The sequence below is a fragment of the Mastomys coucha genome, unplaced genomic scaffold (genome assembly GCF_008632895.1).
Source record: "Mastomys coucha isolate ucsf_1 unplaced genomic scaffold, UCSF_Mcou_1 pScaffold18, whole genome shotgun sequence".
NCBI lineage: Eukaryota > Metazoa > Chordata > Mammalia > Rodentia > Muridae > Mastomys > Mastomys coucha.
Window position 1 is genome coordinate 34,306,538 of NW_022196900.1, and position 22,956 is coordinate 34,329,493.

The following is a 22,956-nucleotide window of genomic DNA, read 5'->3' on the forward strand; positions in this document are numbered from 1 at the left end:
GTCCCAAACTGATTCTGAACTCAGCAATCTGTCTATACTTGTAAGCACAAACAATAAACTTACATGGGTGGGATCTTGCCCTGCAATCACGACTCCCCAAATCTCTTTATCTCCTTCCTTAATATCTTTCTGACAACCTGGTTCATAGTGTAGCTGCCTCTGTTTCTTTAGGTTTGCGAAGCCCCTCATAACTCCTATTGGATCCTTATATTGTGCATAGTAGAGAAAAAAAATATATATATACATATATACATACATATATATGTATGTATGTATATACATATACATATATATACATGTGTGTGTATATATATATATATATATATATATATATATATATATATATATTGAGATTTCTTTCCCATAGTCTTAAGAGCTATCCTGAAAAATATCAACCCTGGCTATTTGATAATGCTTAAGAAATAATGTTAGTCTTTCAGGCATGATGGTATTTTTATGGTTAAATATTTTTAAAGTCATTATATTTCGGGGAAACATAAAATATTTACAGAAGAAAAAAAAGAGCTATCCTGAAGATCACAGTGTTTATCATTTTGCTAAGGACATTAGACACACTCTCACCTTCCAGACTCCTGCTGTCTCTGATTATCAGGGAGTCATTAACCTTGGCAGAGAAGGCATTCCCTCAAGAACAAACATAAAGTAAAATATACAAACAAGCCTTATGCCTAGGGACCAACCACATCTGTGGAGACCATGACCTGCTGGCTCTTCTCCAGGGCCAGGAAGCATGTCACACCATCCTTTGCTCATGGCCCTGTAGCACTCAGCATCTCCCCCTTTCTGTTTTAATTTGAAAGTGTCAACATTTACAAAGAATGTGGTTACTGAATGTATAACTTGATGATGTAGACTAGAAGGAGAAACAAAACCAACAGGAATAAACCAACTGAAATGTCTCTGTTTATCAATAAGGTCATCCAGAAAGATGAACCAGTGTGCTCATACACAGCAAAGGCAAAAGCTGCAGACACTTTCTCAGTAATAGTCAATCCCACTCTAAAGTTACTAATATCCATGTTCTTATGATGTAGGGAATCTGTATCCAAAATCTAATAAGAGTTGTTCCAAAGCCCCTTTAATGAAACTGAATTTTAGAACCAGTCATGGTCAGAGGTATTATACTTCAAGGAGGTTAAGAAGACCCAACAAAACAATGAATGGTCTAGCACTGGGAGCTGAATCTTAATATTTTGAATTTGATTTCCCACAAATAGGACTGCTTCCTCTAAAGCATGAAACCTATCCTGGAGTCCCCTGTTAATAATCTTCTGGTGCATGAGTGCTATTGACATATTTTTGGATAATTGATCTACAGGATGTGCTGTGTGAATCTCTTTAACCAAGGATGTAGAGGATAAGACAAAACTAGAAACCACACTTATTGAGGCTGTGACCACCAATATCAAGGCAGCAACAACTCTTTTAGCTCTCTTGAGAGCCAAGGTAGCTTTCTGCTACATCCAAGAAACACTCCTTACCATCCTTGACAGATATCTCCATATGGTGAGAGAAAGAAAGAAAGAGAGAGAGAGAGAGAGAGAGAGAGAGAGAGAGAGAGAATATTCCAAGCAAAGCATACAATAAGAAACCAAGAATTAAGTACAAATATTTCATCAATCCAAATCTAATCAGAAGAGAAAGAGGAGGACACCTCATATACATTTAAAGGGAAAATCTATCAAAATGTTAACAATTCTAAACATCTATATGAGCCACAATGACACCCTAGATCATAAAAGAAAGACTATTATACCTATTTTCACATATTGACCCTAACACTGTAATGGGGGTTAGCTTCAGTACCCCTCTTTCTTCAATGGTGTGATCATCTAAACAAAAAAACAAAAACAAAAACAAAACAAAAAATGCAGAAATGTTGTTATAAGATATCATTGTAAATTAAGTGGACCTTCCAAACATCTATAGAACATTCCACTCAAGTACTAAAAAAATAAAAACAAAAAAAAGAACAAAAAGACAACTTTCTTTTCAAAAATTAGACAAAATTGACAACATATTAGGGAAGAAAATCAAGTCTCACTACTGATTGAGTATTGTAACAACAATGAAGCTTAAACCCTTTTAGAATTAAATAAAAATTTAAAACACAACTGAAAACTATGGGACACAAGAAAGGCAGTTCTCTTTTCTTTATTTTTTTAAGATGGTAATTTAATAAAATATTGTTCCCTTTTCTTCCTTCATTCTCATTGTGCCCCTCCACACTCCTTCAAATGTATGGCCTCTATTCTTTTAATAATTTTTATTACATAGACATGCATATATGTATATATACATATATATGTGAATATATATTCCCAATATGCATATTATAACAAATTTATTCCATGTAATAATCTGTATATGTAATTTTTCAGAGGTGACCTGTTGGCAGTTGACATCCCACCTATATGCTCTTCATTGAAGGACACTTCTCTGTTCCAAGTTTCCTCAGTTGCCAATTATTATTTGTGTGGGGTCCAGTGATTTTCCTCTGGCTAATTTGGCATGTTTCATGGTTTCATCCTTGTTCCAATCTCTTTTTGATCATCATATTGGCAAGACTTTATGGGTGCAGCTTCTGGACACAATCTCACAGCAAACATCCTGATCCTCTGTTTCTTAAAGTAATCCCTCTTACCCCTACTTCCATAGCCTTAGCTAGGAGAATGATATATAAATATATCCACTGATACTGGGCTCTGCAACTCAGTCTCTTGATTGGTTGTGTTCTGTTGCAAATAGAAATCACCTTAATGGTGGGCTAAGGATATACTTAACTATCAGTATAAGAACAATTTTTTACAGATGATTGTTAGGGATTATGCTGATTTATTAAATTCATGGTTGTAAATTCCTTTCTGATAACCTTTTCTGATGGAACTGAGTACTTAGCTAGGTCTCCAGTATGAGGCATGGTCTCCTTCTTGTACAGGTCTTCAGTCCAGTTAGAAAGCTGTTATTTGTTACCAAGGTATGCATACTAATCATGCACCCTTAGGGTTATCATGCCATGCTGGTCACTGATATGGTTCATAGGCATTATAGCTGTGTTACATTGGTGGTTGCCTCACCCCTTTGGAAGCTTGCATGGCATCTTCTGGTACTAGGAAATTTAGTTCCCATAGAGAGAGATTTTAGATCAGTTCCAGCTCAGACATCATTGGGCCTTGTTTCTGAAGTGCATAGTGTCTTTAGCAACATGATCTGAACTTCCATCTCTGAGAGGTACCGAAGGACAAAACAATAGGCTGTATGTATTAGGAGTCTCTTGGATATCCTTGGACAACAAGTTAATGTAACATGTTACATCCATATGAAATAAAATTATGTTAATTTTTCAATGTAGTCTTAAAAACAGAGAAAGGTAAAGGGAAAATAAGCATTTTAAATTATTGTAACTGAAAGTATTTGTTAATTTTTTTCTTTTTTCATATTATTTGTAAACATTTTCCACAAGGGTGAAATAAACAACTTTTATCAGAGTCACCTGTATTCTATCTTAGAGCTACAGATTCTCCCTCTCTCTCTGTCTCTCTGTCTCTCTGTCTCTCTGTCTCTGTCTCTCTCTCTTCCTCTCTCTCTCTCTCTCTCTCATATGTCTGTATGATACATGTATGTGCAAGTGTGTACTTATATGGGCTTACATGTGGAAGCCCGTGGACAGCCTTGGGTGTCTCTCATTAATCTCTCTGCACCTTAATTGTATTAAGTGAGTGTTTCCTCACTGAACTGAGAGCTTATAGATTTGGCTAGGCTGGCATTTTTAAACAATCTTCCCTCATTCCACAGCCAAGGCTAGGGTTACAGGTATACATTTTTATCTCTAGATAATTTTAAGTTTGGATTTGGATACCAACTCAGACCTTTATACTTCTATCTTCTGAGACACACATTTTGTCTCTTGTCAATTTTATAAGGTGGTACTGTGTTCATATTCTCAAAAATTATTCATGTAATCAATATTTCCTTCTCTGCATTTTAAGTATGTATCAATAAAATACTAACACTAATTCTAGATGAAGCATTCATGTCAATCAGGATATTTTGGAACTATTCTTTAAGCATATGCATTTCCCGAGACCAAGATGGCTTATTAGCTAAGTACTAGATCTATAGTACTCAGCTCAGTGTGCTCATCACAAGCACTTGGGAACTTCATAAATATCTGATTTTCCAGAGCTTACCCCTTCCTCCTATTACCTCAGGCACTGTGAGCATGGAGGTGAGGGTGCCAAATGACACTGGTGTGCTAGGGTGCTTCTACTTGTCCTTGTTGACACATGAATCATCTCTTGCTGCCTATATAGTTGTTTTATGATATTTCTCAGATGCTTCTTGTAATGATATATATATATATATATATATATCCTATATAAACATATATATGTATATGTTTATTTCTTTTAGCAGCATAGATTCTTTCCAGAAATATAATTACCTCTGTTTATCTTTTTGTTTGGAAAAATGACTGGATTTTTCTGTTACACTTTTACCTTATGTTATCTATGAGTTACTTAGAATTTCAGGTTTGGTCGGGAGATAAGTAGGCTTTTTCTGGTGATTTTTATACTGATAATGTCAGAAATTCTCCATATGGTTGAATCAGGTGGGCAGAATGCTCAAAGCATTGGTTTCATTGTATTAGTGGGCTAATGGCAACCAAGAACAGTTTTCTGGCAGTACAGAGAAGATGCAGACCACAAGCAACTCAGAACCCTGGAAACTAGAGTGTTCATGCTAGGATAAGATGTCGATTTCTGGAAGAGAAACAATAAATAACCCCCGATTTTGTCCAGAGTTTAGAAGTCATATTCTTTGGAATTCTATCTTAAACATTTAATTTATGCTGTAGAAATCCCAGGATTGTAGTTGCGGGCCTTGATTCAAATTAACCCAAGATGAAAGACAAAGAGCATGTTATTTATCATTATACTTCTCAATCCAAATACTTCTTTATTTTTATCTTTTCAGGATTCAAGAGGTGCTACAGCATTTTTAGGATTCACTGCTGCAGGTTTTGTCGTATTCCAGGGAAATAAAAGAATCCACTTGAGAAAATGGTAAGTACATCCTTCAAAAATATGACTTACCTTTTCCTTAATCTTCTTACTCTTTCTCTTTAGCATTATTTTTCTTTCTGAAACTTTCAGGTAGTTTCCTAGTTAGTTAGCTTTAACTGTCAACTTGATACAACTTAAAAGTATCTAGTGTGCTCGTTAGCTTTTGTCAACTAGACACAAATCCTAGACATACCTGAGAAGAGTGAATCTCAATTGAGGAACTTCGTCAATTAAAACTGCATTAAAACACAGGCATACCTGTGGATTATATTCTTAATAGCTAATTGATGTAACATGGCCTATGCCCACTGTGGTTTGTAGCATGCCTGAGAAGGCAGGCTTGAGCTGCATAAGAAAGGTAGCAGAACAAGCCACTGGGACAATCAAGCAATGTTTCTTCAGGGTCTGTGCTTCAGTCCCTGCCTTAAAAGAAGCATACTATATATTTAAAATATTGGTACCAGAAGTAGGGTCTTGCTGTGACACACCTGAACATGTTGGGTTTTAGAGAAGATTGTTGCAGGATTTTAGAGGTTTGGGCCACAAAATAAATTCAATGTTTAGAGCTTAGTGGGCTGTTCTGTGGAAAATTGGAATATAATGCTGAAAGCAATGCGAACAATAAGGGCTTGACTTGTGAAGTTTTACAAGGAAGAAAAGCTTCTACAAGGGTTGTTTGTGTGATACTTTGTACTCAGACTTTGTAAAAAAGAAACTTAGTTCGCTTAGGTGGAACAATTAATAATGTTATTCCAGACAGAAAAATTAGTTGTTATTAATAAGACCACCATCACTGAGGAAAAAAATCTTCTGGGAAGTATTTCCTTAGAATTGGCACCCAGATGCTACGGTCCAGAAAGAACCAAAACTCCATCTCAACCTGAGGTCCAAACATGCTAATATGTAAAAGTCTCCCACATTGTACTGCTCTTGAAGTCATAAAAATGTCATGAAGAACAGCTGAGGCTTGACACTGTATGTCAGGGTCAGAGTTCCAGAAGAGCATCTAGGAATAGCCATTTGTGACAGTGCAGCCTCAATTGCTGTAGAAATCCCAGGATTGAAAGGGTCATAGAAAAAAGCTGAAAATCAGTAGCATGTGATAGGACCAGGATTCCTGTAGAGAATCTAGGAGTTTACTATGTAGATGTAGTCTCAGGTGCATGACCTTGGGATGAGCACCAAGAGCAGTGGTAGATGCAGAGTGGAGCACACTGAGCCTCTGTGTGTACAGTTGACTATGGAGTTGCAATGATGGAGTTGCTCAAGCCGTTTGGAGCCAAAAGATCATGAGTGAGTCCCAGACATTGGACAATGAGTTATTTTCACAGTTTGATTTTGATTTGATATGATTTTTCTGTACCCTGGTGATTTTTTTAAGAAATATACCATAACATAGTTTGGATTTTACAGAAAGTGGAAGAAAACTACTGGATTTTTAAAGAGAATGTTGACTTTTAAACTAGTACCATTTTTAAAGACCACATGAGTTTATTTTATTAAAAGTGGGATTGTGTTTTATGTTGTGATGTGAACATGAGATCTTGGGCACAAAGTAAAAAAAAAAAAAAGGTATTGCTTACCAATAATATGTTTGCTGTCAAGTTAACAAAGGGTAGATTCTACTGCGTAGCTTTTGTCACTTGACCCAAAATTCTAGGCATACACAAAAAGAAAAAAAAAATGACTTGAGAAAGTGCTTGTCTCAAACTGGCCTCTAATCATGTCTATGGGGGCATTTTCCTTAATTATTAATTCACATAGAAGGGTCCATCTTATTCTTAGTGGTATCACCTCTGAATGATGGACTAGAACTATATAGGAAACATAACTGAGCAAACCAGAATAGTAAACCAGTAAGCAGCATTTCTCTGTGATCTCTGCTTTAGTTTCTGCCTCCAGTTTCTTGCCTTGAGTTCCTGCCACACTGGTTTCACTAAGTTCTTACCTTTAAGTGTAGAAGGAAATTAATCATTTTGCTCCTGCAGGTTGACTTTTTATTTATTTTTTGGTTATGGTATTTATCACAGAAGCTGAACAAAAAAAAAAAAAAGATCAAATGGACCTGTGGACATTTCTGTGAGACATTGCCATGATTATTAATTGATATATAAAGGGGCCAAGTAACTGTGGACAGCACCATTTCCTATGCACACAGTCTGAAACTATAAGAAAACTATGGTCCCTGTGGTACTGATTAGCTGATAAGTAGATTTCTTGGTTGGTGCTAGCTGTATGGAATAGAGTGCTGGGCTGCCTTCAAGTTCCTACCTTGACTTCCTGCCTTAATTTCTCTTAATGATGGATTTATGCTGGACTTATAACCTACAATAAACTTTTCTTCCCTTAACTTCCTTTTAGTTAGAGTACTTTTCATATCAATAAAAACATATTATTAAAACATTTAGTAACTATTTACCTGGTTGCTTCATGATTTGAGGATTCATTACCTGTAAAGAAAAATCAGAATTCTAATAGGCTTCCAAAGAAGGTCTATAGCCAATAGTTCTTTACTTTTCTTTTATTGGATATTTTCTTTATTTAAATTTCAAATGTTATCCCATTTCCTGGTTTCCCCTCCAGAAACCCCTTATCCTATCCTCTCTCCCCCTGCTTCTATGAGGGTGCACACCCACCCACATAGTTCTTAAATTATTCAAAAAAATAGAAACATAAAGTGTTTCTAGACCCCTTCTATAAAGCCTTATTACTCTAATAGCAAAACCAGGTAACCACATATGTTCACTCATGTGTGGGTATGCCAGTATCACTGATAAACATAGATTTAAAAACACCCAATAAAATCTTACAAGTTGAATGCAGGCATGTATCAAAAGGAGTACATCTCATGAACAAGGTTGGCCTTATAACAGTGACACAATTTCGACATATATAAGAAATAAATGTAATAAACCAATTAAATGGACAAAAAATACAAGAATCATATGATCATTTCAATAGAAGCAAAAAAAATAAGGGGGGGCAGTATTCCAGTTTCCATCTGCACCTGGAGCAAATCTTCCACAACAGGGCTCCATACCCAAGTAGCACTAGGAGGGAGTAAGCCTCCCAGGAGCGTGGACAGTCCTGTGAGGTCAGGTAGAACCACCCCTGCTTCTCAAAGGAACCCCCCGGAACCCTCAGCACACAAGACCAGAGGGGCGGCCTAGGACAGGAGTCTTCCATGTTCCACTGGCACCCATAGCTGACCCTGTGCCACAGAGCTACATGAACAAAGAGAGCCAGGAGAGAGCCAGTCTTCAAGGAGGGCCTACACACCTGTGAGCACAGGGCCACAGTCAGAGACAGCAAGACCAGCTAACACCAGAGATAACCAGGTAGCGAAAGGCAAGCAGAAGAACATAAGCAACAGAAACCAAGACTACTTGGCATCATCAGAACCCAGTTCTCCCATCACAGTGAACCCAGGTTGCACCAACACACAAAAAAAGCAGTCTCTGATTTAAAATCACATCTCATGATAATGATAGAGGACTTTAAGAAGGACATAAATAACTCTCCTAAAGAAATACAAGAGATTGATAACTACTTCCTCTAAGTACAGGCATAGAATTAAAGTTCAATAATTAAGGAAAAGTTTTTGATAAGTGACAAAAATTGTGATAGAGTTCTCCAGAGAAGCAGGACTAATGGGAAATATATGATGATAGATGATAGCCAGACAGACAGATAGATAATAGATATTTATATGAATAACAAGGGGAAATTTACTATAAGAATTGGCAAATATATTGTGGAAGTTGATAGACCATTTGTAAATTAGATAATGGTGAAATCCAGTTCTATAATGATGTGTGAGCGCCTGTAGGTCTGAAGAGAAAAAGCTGTGATGTATTAGGGCAGAAGATGATGGGTGGAGAGAGACAGACAGACAGGTAGACAGAGGGGGGATAGGAAAAGAGGGGGAGAGAGAGGGAGAGAGAGAGAAAGAGAGAGAAAAAAAAGAAATACAAGAGAACACAGGTAAACAGGTAGAAGTCCTTAAAGAAGAAACACAAAAATCCTTTAAAGAATTACAAGAAAACACAAACAGGTAAAGGGACTGAACAAAACCATACAGGATCTAAAAATGGAAATAGAAACAATAAAGAAAGCACAAAGAGAGACAACTGTGGAGATAGAAAACCTAGGAGAGAGATCAGGAGTCATAGATGCAAACATCACCAACAGAATACAAGAGATAGAAGAGAGAATCTTAGGGGCAGAAGATACCATATAAAACATAGAAACAACAGTCAAAGAAAGTGAAAATACAAAAGACTCCTAACCCAAAACACTCAGGAAATCCAGGACACAATGAGAAGACCAAAGCTAAGGATAATAGCTATAGAAGAGACTGAAGATTTCCAACTTAAACGGCCAGTAAATATTTTCAACAAAATTGTAGAAGAAAACTTCCCTAACCTAACCTAAAAAGAGAGAGAGAGAGAGAGAGAGAGAGAGAGAGAGAGAGAGAGAGAGAGATGCCCATGAACATACAAGAAGCCTACAGAACTCCAAATAGATTGGACAAGAAAAGAAATTCCTCCCATCACATAGTAATCAAAACACCAAATCACTAAACAAAATAAGAATATTAAAAGCAGTAAGAGAAAAAGGTCAAGTAACACATAAAGGCAGACCTATCAGTAATACACCAGACTTCTCACCAGAGACTATGAAAGCCAGAAGATCCTGGGTACATCTCACTCAGACCCTAAAAGAACACAAATGGCAGCTGAGGTTACTATACACAGCAAAACTGTCAATTAACATAGAGGGAGAAATCAAAATATTCCAGGACAAATCCAAATTTATACAATATCTTCCCACAAATCCAGCCCTATAAAAAATAATAGATGGAAAATGCCAACACAAGGAGTGAATCTACACCCTAGAAAAAGCAAGAAAATAATCTTCTTTGAACAAACACAACATAGCCATACAAATATAAGAATAACAACAAAAATAACAGAAAGCAACAATCATTATTCCTTAATATCTCTTAATATCATTGGACTCAATTCCCCAATAAAAAGACATAGACTAACACACTGGATATGTAAACAGGACCCAGCATTTTGCTGCATACAGGAAACGCACCTCAGTGTCAAAGACAGACACTACCTCAGAGTAAAGGGCTGGAAAACAATTTTCCAAGCAAATGGACCCAGAAAACAAGCTGGAGTAACCATTCTAATATCAAATAAAATCAACTTTCAAACAAAAGTCATCAAGAATAAGGAAGGACACTTCATACTCATCAAAGGAGAAATCTATCAAATCTGAACATCTAAGCTCCAACTGCAAGGGCACTCACATTCATAAAAGAAACTTTATTAAAGCTCAAAGCATACATTTCACCTCACACAATAATAGTAGGAGACTTTAACACCCCATTCAATGGACAGATCATGGAAACACAAATTAAACATAGACACAGTGAAACTAACAGAAATAATGAACCAAATGGATTTAACAGATATCTATAGAAGATTTCATCCTAAATCAAAAGATTGTACCTTCTTCTCAGCACCTCATGGTACCTTCTCCAAAATTGACCATATAATCGGTCACAAATCAGACCTCTGCAGGTATAAGAAGATGCAAATAATCCCATGCCTCCTATCAGATGACTATGGATTAAAGCTGGACTTCAATAGCAACAAAAATAACAGAAAGCCCACATACACATGGAAGCTGAATAATACTCAACTCAATGATAACTTGGTCAAGGAAGAAATAAAGAAAGAAGTTAAAGCCTTTTTAGAATTTAATGAAAATGAAGACACATCATAACAAAACTTATGGGACATAATGAAAGCAGTGGTAAGAGGAAAATTCATAGCTTTAAGTTCCTCAAAAAAAACTTGCAGAGAGCTTACACTAACAGCTTGACAGCATACCTGAAAGCTCTAGAACAAAAAGAAGGAAATACACCGAAGAGGAGTAGAAGGCAGAATATAATCAAACTCAAGGCTGAAATCAACCAAATAGAAACAAAAAGAACTATAGAAAGAATCAACAAAGCCAGGAGTAGATTCTTTGAAATGAATCAACAAGACGGATAAACACTTAGCCAGACTAACCAGTGGGCATAGAGACAGTATCCAAATTAACAAAATCAGAAAAGAAAAGGGAAATATAACAAAAGAATCTGAGGAAATTCAAAAAAATCATCAGATCCTACTACAAAAGCCTACACTTGACGCAACTAGAAAACCTGGATGAAATGGACAATTTTCTAGACAGATACCAAATACCAAAGTTAAATCAGCATCAGATAAATGATCTAAACAGTCCCATATCCCCTAAAGAGATAGAAAAACTCATTAAAACTCTTCCAATCAAAAAAAGCCCAAGACCAGATGATTTTCGTGCAGAATTCTATTAGACTTTCAAAGAAGACCTAATACCCATGCTCTTCAAACTATTCCACAAAATAGAAACAGAAGGAAAACTATCCAATCTGTTCTATGAAACCACAATTACACTGATACTAAAAACCACATAAAGACCAAACAAAGAGAGAGAACTTCAGACCAATTTCCCTTATGAATATCGATGCAAAAAAAATACTCAATAAAACTCTTACCAACCAAATGTAAGAACACATCAAAAGAATCATTCACCACGATTAAGTAGGCTTCATCCCAGGGATGAAGGGATAGTTCAATATATGGAAATCCACCAATGTAATCCAGTATGTAAACAAATTAAAGAGTAAAACATTATCATTTTATTAGATGCTGAAAAAGCATTTGACAAAATGCAACATCCATTCATCTTAAAAGTCTTGGAAAAAACATGAATTCAAGGTCCATACCTAAACATGGTAAAAGCAATATACAGCAAACCAGTAGTCAACATCAAAGTAAATGGAGAGAAACTTGAAGCAATTCCACTAAAATCAGGGATTACACAAGGCTGCTCTCTCTCTATCTATCTATTTAACATATTACTTGATGTTCTAGCTAGGTCAATTAGACAACAAAAGGATGTCAAAGGAATACAAATGGGAAAGGAAGAAGTCAAACTGTCACTATTTACAGATAATATGATGGTATACTTAAAAGACCCCAAAAACTCTACCAGGGAACTCCTACAGCTGATAAACAACTTAAGCAAACTGGTTAGATATAAAATTAACTCAAACAAATCAGTAGCCTTCCTTTACTCAAAGGATAACCAGGCTGAGAAACAAATTAGAGAAACGACACCCTTCACAATAGTCTCTTAACAATATAAAGTATCTAGATGTGACTCTAACCAAACAGATGAAAGATTTGTACAAGAACTTAAAGTCTTTGAAGAAAGAAATCGAAGAAGACCTCAAAAGATGGATTGACAGAATTAATAGAGAAAAAATGGCCATCTTGCTGAAAATAATCTACAGATTCAATGCCATCACCACCAAATTTTCAACACGATTCTTCATATAGTTAGAAAGAGCAATTCTTAAATTCATCTGGAATAACAAAAAAAACAGGATAGCAAAAACTATTCTCAGAATAAAAGAACTTCTGGGGGAATCACCATCCCTGACCTCAAGCTGTACTACTGAGCAATTGTGATAAAAAACTGCATGGTGTTGGTACAGTGACAGGCAGGTAGATGAGTGGAATAGAATTGAAGACCCAGAAATGAACCCACACACTTATGGTCACTTGATTTTTGACAAAGAAGCTAAAACTATCCAATGGAAAAAAGACAGCATTTTCAACAAATGGTGCTGGCTTAACTGTAGGTTAGCATGCAGAAGAATGCAAATTGATCCATTCTTATCTCCTTGTACAAAGCTCAAGTCCAAGTGGATCAACTAAATGGAAAGAAACTTGAAGCAATATCACTAAAATCAGGGACTAGACAAGGCTGCCCACTCCATCCCTACCTATTCAATAGGTAGCCAGAAGCAACTAGACAACAAGCTAAGAAAAAAATTAGGAAAAACAACATCCTTCACAATAGTCACAAATAATATAAAATACCTTGGTGTGACTCTAACTAAGCAAGTGAAAGATCTGTATGACAAGAACTTCAAGTCTGTGAAGAAGGACATCGAAGAAGATACCAGAAGATGGAAAGATCGCCCATGCTCATAGATTGGCAGGATTAATATAGTAAAAATGGCCATCTTGAAGAAATCAATCTACAGATTTAATGCAATCCCCATCAAAATTCCAGCTCAATTCTTCACAGACTTGAACAATTTGCAAATTCATCTGGAATAACAAAAAACCTAGGATAACTGAAAACTGTTCTCAACAATAGAAGAACCTCTGGTAGAATCACCATCCCTGACCTTTAAGCTGTACTACAGAGCTATTGTGATTTAAAAAAAAAAAAAAACTGCATGGTATTGGTACAGTGACACGCAGGTGGATCAATGAAATAGAAGTGAAGACCCAGAAATAGACCCACACACCTATGGTTACTTGTTCATTGCCAAAGAGACTAAAACCATCCAGTGGAAAAAAGACAGCATTTTCAACAAACAGTGCTGGCTCAACTGTCCCTTAGCATGTAGGTGAATGCAAATCTATCTCCTTGTACAAATCTCAAGACCAAGTGGATCAAGGACCTCCACCAGATATACTGAAACTAATAGAAAAGAAAGTGGGGAAGAGGCTGGAGCACATGGGCTCAAGGGAAAATTTCCTGAACAGAACACCAATAGCTTATGCTCTAAGATCAAGAATTGACAAATGGGACCTCATAAAATTGCAAAGCTTCTGTAAGGCAAAGGACACTATCAATAAGACAAAAAGGCAAACAACAGATTGGAAAAAGATCTTTACCAGTCCTGCATCCGATAGTGGGCTAATATCCAATATAGACAAAGAACTCAAAAAGTTAGACTCCAGAGAACCAAATAACCCTATTAAAAATGGGGTACAGAACTAAACAAAGAATTCTCAACTAAGGAATATCAAAATGCAAATCAAAACAATCCTGAGATTCCTCCTCACACCAGTCAGAATGGCAAAGATCACAAACTCAGGTAACATCAGATGCTGGTGAGAATGTGGAGAAAAAGGAACACTCCTCCACTGCTGGTGGGCTTGCAAGCTGGTACAACTCTGGAAATCAGTTTTATGGTTCCTCAGAAAATTGGACATAGTACTACCAAAGGACCCACCTATACCACTCCTGAGTATATACCCAGAAGATGCTCTAACATGTAATAAGGATACATACTCCACTATGTTCCTAGCAGCCTTATTTATAATAGGCAGAAGCTGGAAAGAACCTAGATGTCCCTCAATCAAGGAATGAATACAGAAAATGTGTTACATTTTCACAATGGAATACTACTCCGCTATTAAAAACAATGAATTTATGAAATTCTTAGGGAAATGGGTGGATCTGGTGAATATCATCCTGAGTGAGTTAACCCAATCACAAAAGAACACACATGGTATATGCTCACTGGTAAGTGGATATTAGTCCAGAAGCTCAGAATACCCAAGATACACTTCACAGACCAAATTTAGCTCAAGAAGAAGGAAAATCAAAGTATGGATACACTGGTCCTTCTTAGAAGGAGGAACAAAATACCCATGACAGGAGCTACAGAAACAAAGTGTGGAGATGAGACTGAAGGTAAGACCATCCAGAGACTACCCCACCTGGGGATCCATCCCATGTTCAGTCACCAAACCCAGACACTATTGTGGATGCCAACAAGTACTTGATGCCAGAAGCCTGATATAGCTGTCTCCTGAGAGACTCTGCCAGTACCTGACTAATACAGAGGTAGAGGCTCACAACCATCCATTGGACTGAGCACAGGGTCCTGAATGAAGGAGCTAGAGAAAGGACGCAAAGAACTGAAGGGTTTGCAACCCCATAGGACAAACAACAATATGAACCAACCAGTAACCCCAGAGCTCCCAGGGGCTAAACCACCAACCTAAGAGTACACATGAAGGGACTCAAGGCTCCAGTTGCATATGTAGCAGAGGATGGCCTTGTTGCACATCAGTGGGAAGAGAGGCCCTTCCTCCTGAGAAGGCTTGATGCCTCAGAGTATTGGAATGCCAGGACAGGGAAGCAGGAATGGGTGGGTTGGTGAACAGGGGGAGGGGGATGGGATAGGGGTTTTCTGAGGAGAATCCAGGAAAAGGGATAACATTTGAAATGTAAATAAAGAAAATATCTGATAAAAATGGGGGGAAAAAAAGAAGCAAAAAAAAACAAAAACAAATTTTTTTTATGAAATTAAACATGCCTTCATAATAACATTCCTAGGACAAGTAGGACTGTAGGAAACATATTCCCACAAAATAAAGTTTATATATGACAAACTCATGGCCTACATCATCCTAAATGAATAAAACCATTAATAAGCCCCATTAAAATCAGGAATGGGGGAGGTTTATCCACTATCTCTACTCCTCATCCATAATGTGATAGAGGCTGGAGCAATAAGGCAAGAGAAGGGATACAAATGGGAATCTATTAAGTCAAATTATTTTCAAGTGAAGGTTATATTATCTTATACCCAATGTTTCCAAAATTTGACTAGAAAAGTTGTAGAAACTATCAATAATTTTAGCAGAGTATTATGATACAAAATTGACGTACAAAATTTACCAGTCTTAATACATATGAGCAACAAGCAGGCTGAAAAAGAGATTATGGACATGCTTGTCTTCCCACTTTTTCAATATATACATAACAAAAGAGGTGAAAAACCTCTACAGTGAAAACTTTAAATGTGTGAAGAAAGAGAATGAGAAACATACTCGAATTTGAAGACCTTCCCAAGGGTATAGCTTGGTAGAATTGTGTAAAAAGGCCTGCCTACCAAGACATTTACTGGTTCAGTAAAATCACAATCAACATCCTCATCTCATTCTTCATATAAATAGAAAGAAAATCCTCAATCTGATATAGAACAACAAAAGACCCAGAATAGCCAATTAGTCCTAGATGAATGTCTGTTTCCATGCATTCTGCTCATTTTAAGTGCTAAGTGCATCTGTCTAAGACTCCAACTTTTATACATCTGTTTCTATTATATCATTGATTTTTTTTAGTCAGTCATACTTTCAATCCTCCATTGTACCCATTTGTCCTCTTCTTCCACAGTTAGGAATCTCAGAACTCACTTTTAAATTCTTTTGAGTCTCAATATATTCATCCATAGGATGGGTATTGGTTGTATATGATTGTCTTAGAGGATGAAGGAGTTGGAGGAGAAACAAATGCAATGTTTATAAGAGTGCTTTGAAAATCTGGGGTGATTTGATAACTATAAATTGTTATATGATGTTGCTATTTGGTTTTCTTCTCTAGATTTTCAGATCCGACAAAGAAGCTCCAATGTGTTTACTTCAGTCAATCCCAGGGTAGATACCATAGATATTCCAAATTAGTTTGGGAAGCATGGGTAACTTGAAGACTGCCCTCATTCCATCCCAGGACTGCAAAAGTCTTGGAGGACATTATATACTCAGGTTTCCAAAATTACTTGAGACCCGAAATGTTTTGACTAGAAGCTGCTGCACCTAAATGCAGATTAGTATCATGTCTTTTCTACTTGAACACCATTTTGTGGAGGGGTCATTTGCATATTGAGGTGAATAGTCTGGAGCATTTTGTTGTGTTTTTATTTCTTCAGGTTGCCTATGTTACTGGTACTGTGTTCATGTGGACCCCATCCTTTTTGGCTTCTCCTTAAACATATTTATTTGTTATAACCATGCATCTCTTGCTAAATCAAAGTTTCTTCTCATGTAAATCATAGTTGTGTGTGTTTCTTTTAAATCCAGCTTGGTTATCATTTCAAATTTCTCTCCCTACATTGAACCAGATGAATGAAGTATTACTGTTTATTTTCTCACGGGAAAAATATACATGCAATATAACTATTATAAAAACTAAGTAAAAGAGATATTTAAAATCCTTCTTTTCACTCAACAAGGAAATGACCATGGATCTACATTCAAAGCACGTTTGCATCAAATAGTCTTTTGGGATAAAATCAAAGTTGTCTTTGACCATACTTTTTTTTGAGAATTTCAATGTGGACAGGAATGATTCTCTTGAAAATCTATAATGTGGTATATGTTCTTCCTAGAGGTAGTTGAAAAATAGTGGAAAAAATAGATACTTTGAATCCATATTCTCTTACTAGCATTCTTTTTACTTTGCAAAATGTCCTCACCAATTGTTGTTTCAGTTGCTAATATTTACAAATAAACATTTTCTCTTAATAAACAGAACCTCTTAAATGAAAGATGTATCCTAATTGTATAAAAGTAAAATTATAAAAAAAAAAGTAAAATTATTCTGAGATTGCAGTATATCAACTCTTGGGAAGAAAATTGCTACATAATTGACTTAGAGACTTCCATTCTCAACAGACCATTACAGATAATAATAAAAAAAAATTGATTCATTGTAGTTTCCTTGGCATTTGTGAGTCAGATAGATTTATATGGAAAAGCCAGGCATATTGTTTAGCTATAAGGTTTATTTTCCTTTTCACCCAGAGAATTTCTTTTCTTAGGTCAGATGTCTGCAAATTAAAGTTTGAAGGGAAGACATTTTACGTGCTTGGCTCCCAGAAAGAGGTCAGATACTGAATTTATAATTAGTTGTGTGTGCATGTGCAAGTGTGGATGTGCTAAAGAGAGATCCAAGAATCAAATCGCTTTTAGGATGGTTGCCTCCAAAGAGTGTGACTTTAAAGAGTGGGGATAATGGAAACTAATTGTTGAAAACAGTGTAGAGCTAGAGAATTTACTGGCAATCCACCCATAAAAATAAAGTAAGTGAGCAATGTTAACTGGATAGAGCTATGTTAAAAAGACAGATTGGGGTAAACTTTATTCATTAAATATAAAACATAAACTCTATAAGTCTTTGTCTAAGTTATGAAAAATGAAACAAAAGAAAAATACTTATAAACCTATATATAAATCAACACTAGGTAATGTGTTATAACAACATTATATAATCCCAAATGGATTTTCCCCAATAGTTTTGAGGTTCACCAGGGAGAGGACTTGGTGGCAGGCTATTAATAAAATATTGAACCTTAAAGCTAGACCTGAAGTTTGCTGCTTTTCTTGACCCTTGACATTTGACTCAAATGTTCTTCCAGTGTAGTAATTTTTAAATTACTCAAAAATTGAAGAGGTGGGTGATACTTGGAGTATTGGTAAGGAACTATGAATCAATCAGCTTTTTGTCTCATTTAAATAGATTAGTGATATCTGATGAGTAAGGAAAAATCCATACATTTCAGCTTTAATGAACATAGTAATATTGGAGGGGGTCCTAGAGAGAAGCTTCAATAGGTACAGTGCTTACTGTGCAACTACAATGATTTTAGTTTGCGTACATAAAACCCTTACCCCAGCTGTGTGTGAAAGAGAGCTATCTCTAGAGTTTGCTGGTCTGCCACTCTAGGATGGTGCACACCAGGTTCAGTAAGAGACTGTCTCAAAAAAATGTGTTAAAGAGTGATAAAGACATCCAACATCAATCTCTTGCCTCCATACAGGAATGTATACGGACCCATATGCCTAAAGCAACACCCATGTACAATAAAAAAAAAGGTAGTAGGATACAAATACCTATTGAAAAGCATAAATAATATAAACTGTGTTTAACATACCATTTCTTGTTATTTTCTTAATAGAAAAATGCTGTTTTGGCATTCCATACTTCAACACCAGCTGCCTGCAAACATTTGTGGAAATGTGGGGTAGAAAACCAAGCCTTTTATAAGTAAGACTCTTGTGTTTCTTTGAAGGGAAGTTTGAAGGGAAGGTTTTATAGGTTTATAAAGTACTCATGGAGCCCTTTATGCCTTACCAGTGACTAAACATTTATTTTGTTTAGTATACCTCTTTATATTCTATTTGAATGTAGAATGACATTACATTTAAATACTTTACAATATGAATGAGGGACATAATTATATACCACACACATCTGAGGATGGATTAGTGTCTAGAATATCCAAAGAACTAGAAAAATAAACAAAAAGAAAATGAACAACTCAATTAAAACTGTGCTATCAAACCAAACAGAGAGGGATCACAAATTTTTTTTTCAAAGACTAAGAAGTATTTCTCTCCTTTTTAAAACATACATTCTTTTCTCATACACTACAACCCTACCACAGCCTTCCCTCCCTCCACTCCTCCCAGTCTTCTTCCCTTCCTTCTCCACCAGATTGACTAAACCGCCATTTCCCTTCAGAAAAGAGCAAGCCTCCCAAGAACGACAAATGAGCACTGTATATAACACAGTGCACAAAGCCTAATAATCCAAAGCACAAGCCTCAGTAAAATCGGATGAGGCAATCCAATAGGAGAAAAAGTGTCCTTAGAGCAGGCAAGAGTCAGAAACATGCCCCATTCCCACTGATAGGAGTCGCACAAACACTCTAAGCTAAAACTCCCCATGTATGCAGAGGACCTAGTACAGAGCCATTCAGGCTCTGTGATGCTGCTTCAGACCCTTGTGAGCCCCATGACTCCTACTTAGTTAATTCTGTGGCCCATGTTCTTCTCGTGTCGTTGACCCCTCTGGCTCCTACAATTCATCCTCCCACTCTTTCTTGAGTTTTCCTAAGCTCCACCTAATATTTGGCTGTGAATACGTGCATCTGGTCCCATCAGGTGTCGGAAGATATCTCTCTGGTGACAATTGGGCTACCCTATTACATGTAGTTCTACACAATTCCTTCTATTCAACTTACCTGAAACTTTTCTGCAGGCCTGAACTAGAAATGGAGTATAAAACCAAATGTGTGGGTTATGACCAGTGCTCACAAACAGCAAAAGGAAAAGGCATAGATCACTGAACATATAAAATGATAATGTACATAAAATTTCTACTTTTTGTACACTCCTCCAGATCATGTGTGTGTAAGCTTGTCATCGTGTAAAATTAATTTCTTTCTAGATGTTAAAGTGGGTATAATTACCACAGTTGTACTGAACGTCCTACTTGAATATTTCACTACCACCTCTGCTGTGCTTTTCTTTGAAGGTATGCAAAGTCCAGTCAGATCAAGACTGTGTCAAGCAGCAAGATATTTTTCAAAGGAAGTAGATTTCGATACAGGTGGGTAACAATGGATCCATTGCAATGATGAACTGAGGTGGGGCATTCATTTACATTTGAATTTTTGTTTGTAGTTATTGTGCTATTACCTTCAGTTAGTCTATTTCCCATTCTACCAAGTTATCCACCTGACAGGTGCCCTAACCCTCCAGATACATTTTTCCCATGGAAGAAGGGAAAGGATAGACTCTTAAAGCCACCTTGGGATCATGGATACATCCCTTAACCATTATTTGCAGTGCTTACTTAAATACATTGTATTTGTGTATTTTGTAGTGGTAAAGTTGCTAAAGAGGTGGTAGAAGCAAGCTCCAAAATCCAGAGGGATCCTCCTGAGGTACACAGGTGAGTAGGGTGATCTCTTTTGGTGTGTGGGGACGGTGCTTCAATGACACACAAAGGCACTTAAAAGGTAGATTAGCACATATGAGACTCAAGGTTTATCCTTCAACAACTACAAAAAAATGAATAACTATTACCCTAACTTTTGATAACTCTCATAAGTCTCTAAGTATAGGGGGATGCAACATGGAGTCAAGTGATTCACTTTTCTAGAAATCTCCCTCCCATTTGTTAGGGCCATGGCCTCAAGACAGTTTGGATTCTTTCCAACAACAAATAGTATGCAGATAGATATTGAGTGAGAATGCTACATGACTAAGCAAGACATATGCTATTGGATGGCTCCTGCTAGCTCTGTCTGCTCCATCACCCTGTCACACTTCCCTCATAGAACAGCCCTAACCATACCTTGCTCATCAGACATGGTCAAGCCTGCTTCTTGGAGTCTTTCTCTATGACTGAACAGCTAATGGATTCTAGGCTCTTCTGTATGGGAAGTGAATTGCCCATAGGCAAGAAGTTATAGTAGAGCAGTGAAAAATTATTAACCAATGATATGGTGTTCCAAGGGAAGAAGGAGAATGGGGTAAGGAAAGGGAATAGCAGTACCAAAAGGCCACATTATATAAACGATTGAGGGGTTTGTATCATTTGGGTTGTCTTTTTTGTATACCATAAGCTTTCTCACACATGTTGTGCTACATGCAGTCTACACACAACCTCATGCATTTCATGTCTCATTAGACTCCTAAGTTTCCACTCAGGAAGCGTGTGTTTTCACATAAAGAACCACAAGCTACCTCAGATGGTTTGGCGTACCTCTGTACCTGATCAAAGGCTTGATTTACTTGTCCTTATAGAGAAGTGAGAGATTATTCCAGTCCTTTTTGCCAATTTGCTTTTCCATTTGGAAATTTTATAACACTTATATGGCCTCTACAGTCCAAATGCCAAACCATGGAATGTGAGTCATGACCACTATTAGATTCATATTACACATTTTTTTGAGACAAGATGTTCTGCAACCCAAGATAACCTTAAAATTCTCATTCTCCTTTCTACATCTTGCACATATTTTTTAAAGGAGCAATCTATTATTTGTTCTTAGGAGTTAAGTCTTTTCTCTGACAAACTGACTTTATATGACTACAATTTACAAAAACAAATATATATCCTAAAGTTCAAACATACTGACTGCCTTAAGGTGAACACTCTCATCATAATACCACACCCTCTAAAATAAAATCAACATAACCTAAATTATTTTATAATTTTGCTTTTAAGTTATCGTATGACATAATGACCTTAACTATAGCATTTACATATATATGTGTGTGTATATATATATAATCATTCTACTTTATTCTTATTCACCTTCACCTTCCACTACCCTTTAAGGTCCTACCCCCAAAACATTCTTTTGTAGCCCCCATACTTCCCCATAAGGCCTCAACTTCTGATAAATTATTTAGGGAATTTCTCACAAGATAGTTGGCACCTGCCTTTCCTTCTTCAGCTTTGGAACCCAAATGCATTTCCTTCATGTTCAGATTTGCTGAGGTCCTTCCATTTTCAAGAATCTTGGGTGAGCTCAGTGGTACTCTACTTTATTCCTGAGGTTACAGGAAGGAGATAGCTGTGTCCTCTCAGAAAGTAGGCTAAGGCAGATATTCAAGGGTATCCTGATACCACCAGTCTCCCAAAAAGCTGAGTATAGATGAACTCTTCAGGAAAACTGATACAGATATATACAGTTTATGATTTATCTCTGCTTTTGGGTAGTCCTAACAGGAGTTCTCATATGCAGATCTTTAAAATCTGTCTCTCCAGCTTTAAAAAGTAAGAGAAACCTGCAGGGTTGAAGAGTGTAGGAACTATTGATTGTTGATGCCTTGATGCAATATCTAAATGTGTGGCAGACTGTTCAAAGATTAGAAAGCAATTTAGAACACTCTACCTTCTCATAAGCAGAAATGAAGACAGGGGTAATAAAATATAGCATTTTACTTTATCAGAAACTTTGGATAGGAAATGGCCTTAAGGATATATTTGTTCCATCTATTTAAATGATATAAGATTTAATTATTTTCTTAAACATGTATTGTGTCCAAGATGCTAGTCTGAAAGCCTTTAACCTCTCCAAGGCACCACATTGGTCAGAGAAATAGTAATCTGTGACACTTTCATGTAATTTCTACTTTCTTAAAATTCATATTACATGGAAAAACATGATTCTTTTCTGCCATTATATATATATATATGTACATATATACATATGCTTCTTTGATGTAGCTATAAAAAATAAAAATATAGTAATGAGGTTACATTTTGTGGGGACTCTTCAGGGAAAAATGTTAGTCTATAATGGCAATGATAATTTATTTGTCATCTGTCCTCACACCTGAGACTCTACTCCTCAAAAAAAAAAAAAAAAAAA

The 22,956-nt window shown here is 36.5% G+C and overlaps 1 protein-coding gene across 3 annotated transcripts in view; it reads left to right on the top strand.

Annotated features, from left to right (window-relative positions):
* Frmd3 (FERM domain containing 3) overlaps window positions 1–22,956 on the top strand; it is a 191,370-nt gene that overhangs the window by 123,391 nt on the left and 45,023 nt on the right. For all 3 annotated transcript variants that reach the window (XM_031377683.1, XM_031377682.1, XM_031377681.1), the window contains exons 8-12: window positions 4,999–5,087; window positions 17,605–17,668; window positions 18,742–18,830; window positions 20,103–20,177; window positions 20,454–20,522. In XM_031377683.1, coding sequence (XP_031233543.1) covers window positions 4,999–5,087; window positions 17,605–17,668; window positions 18,742–18,830; window positions 20,103–20,177; window positions 20,454–20,522 — 386 coding nt within the window. The remainder of the gene's footprint in view (window positions 1–4,998; window positions 5,088–17,604; window positions 17,669–18,741; window positions 18,831–20,102; window positions 20,178–20,453; window positions 20,523–22,956) is intronic.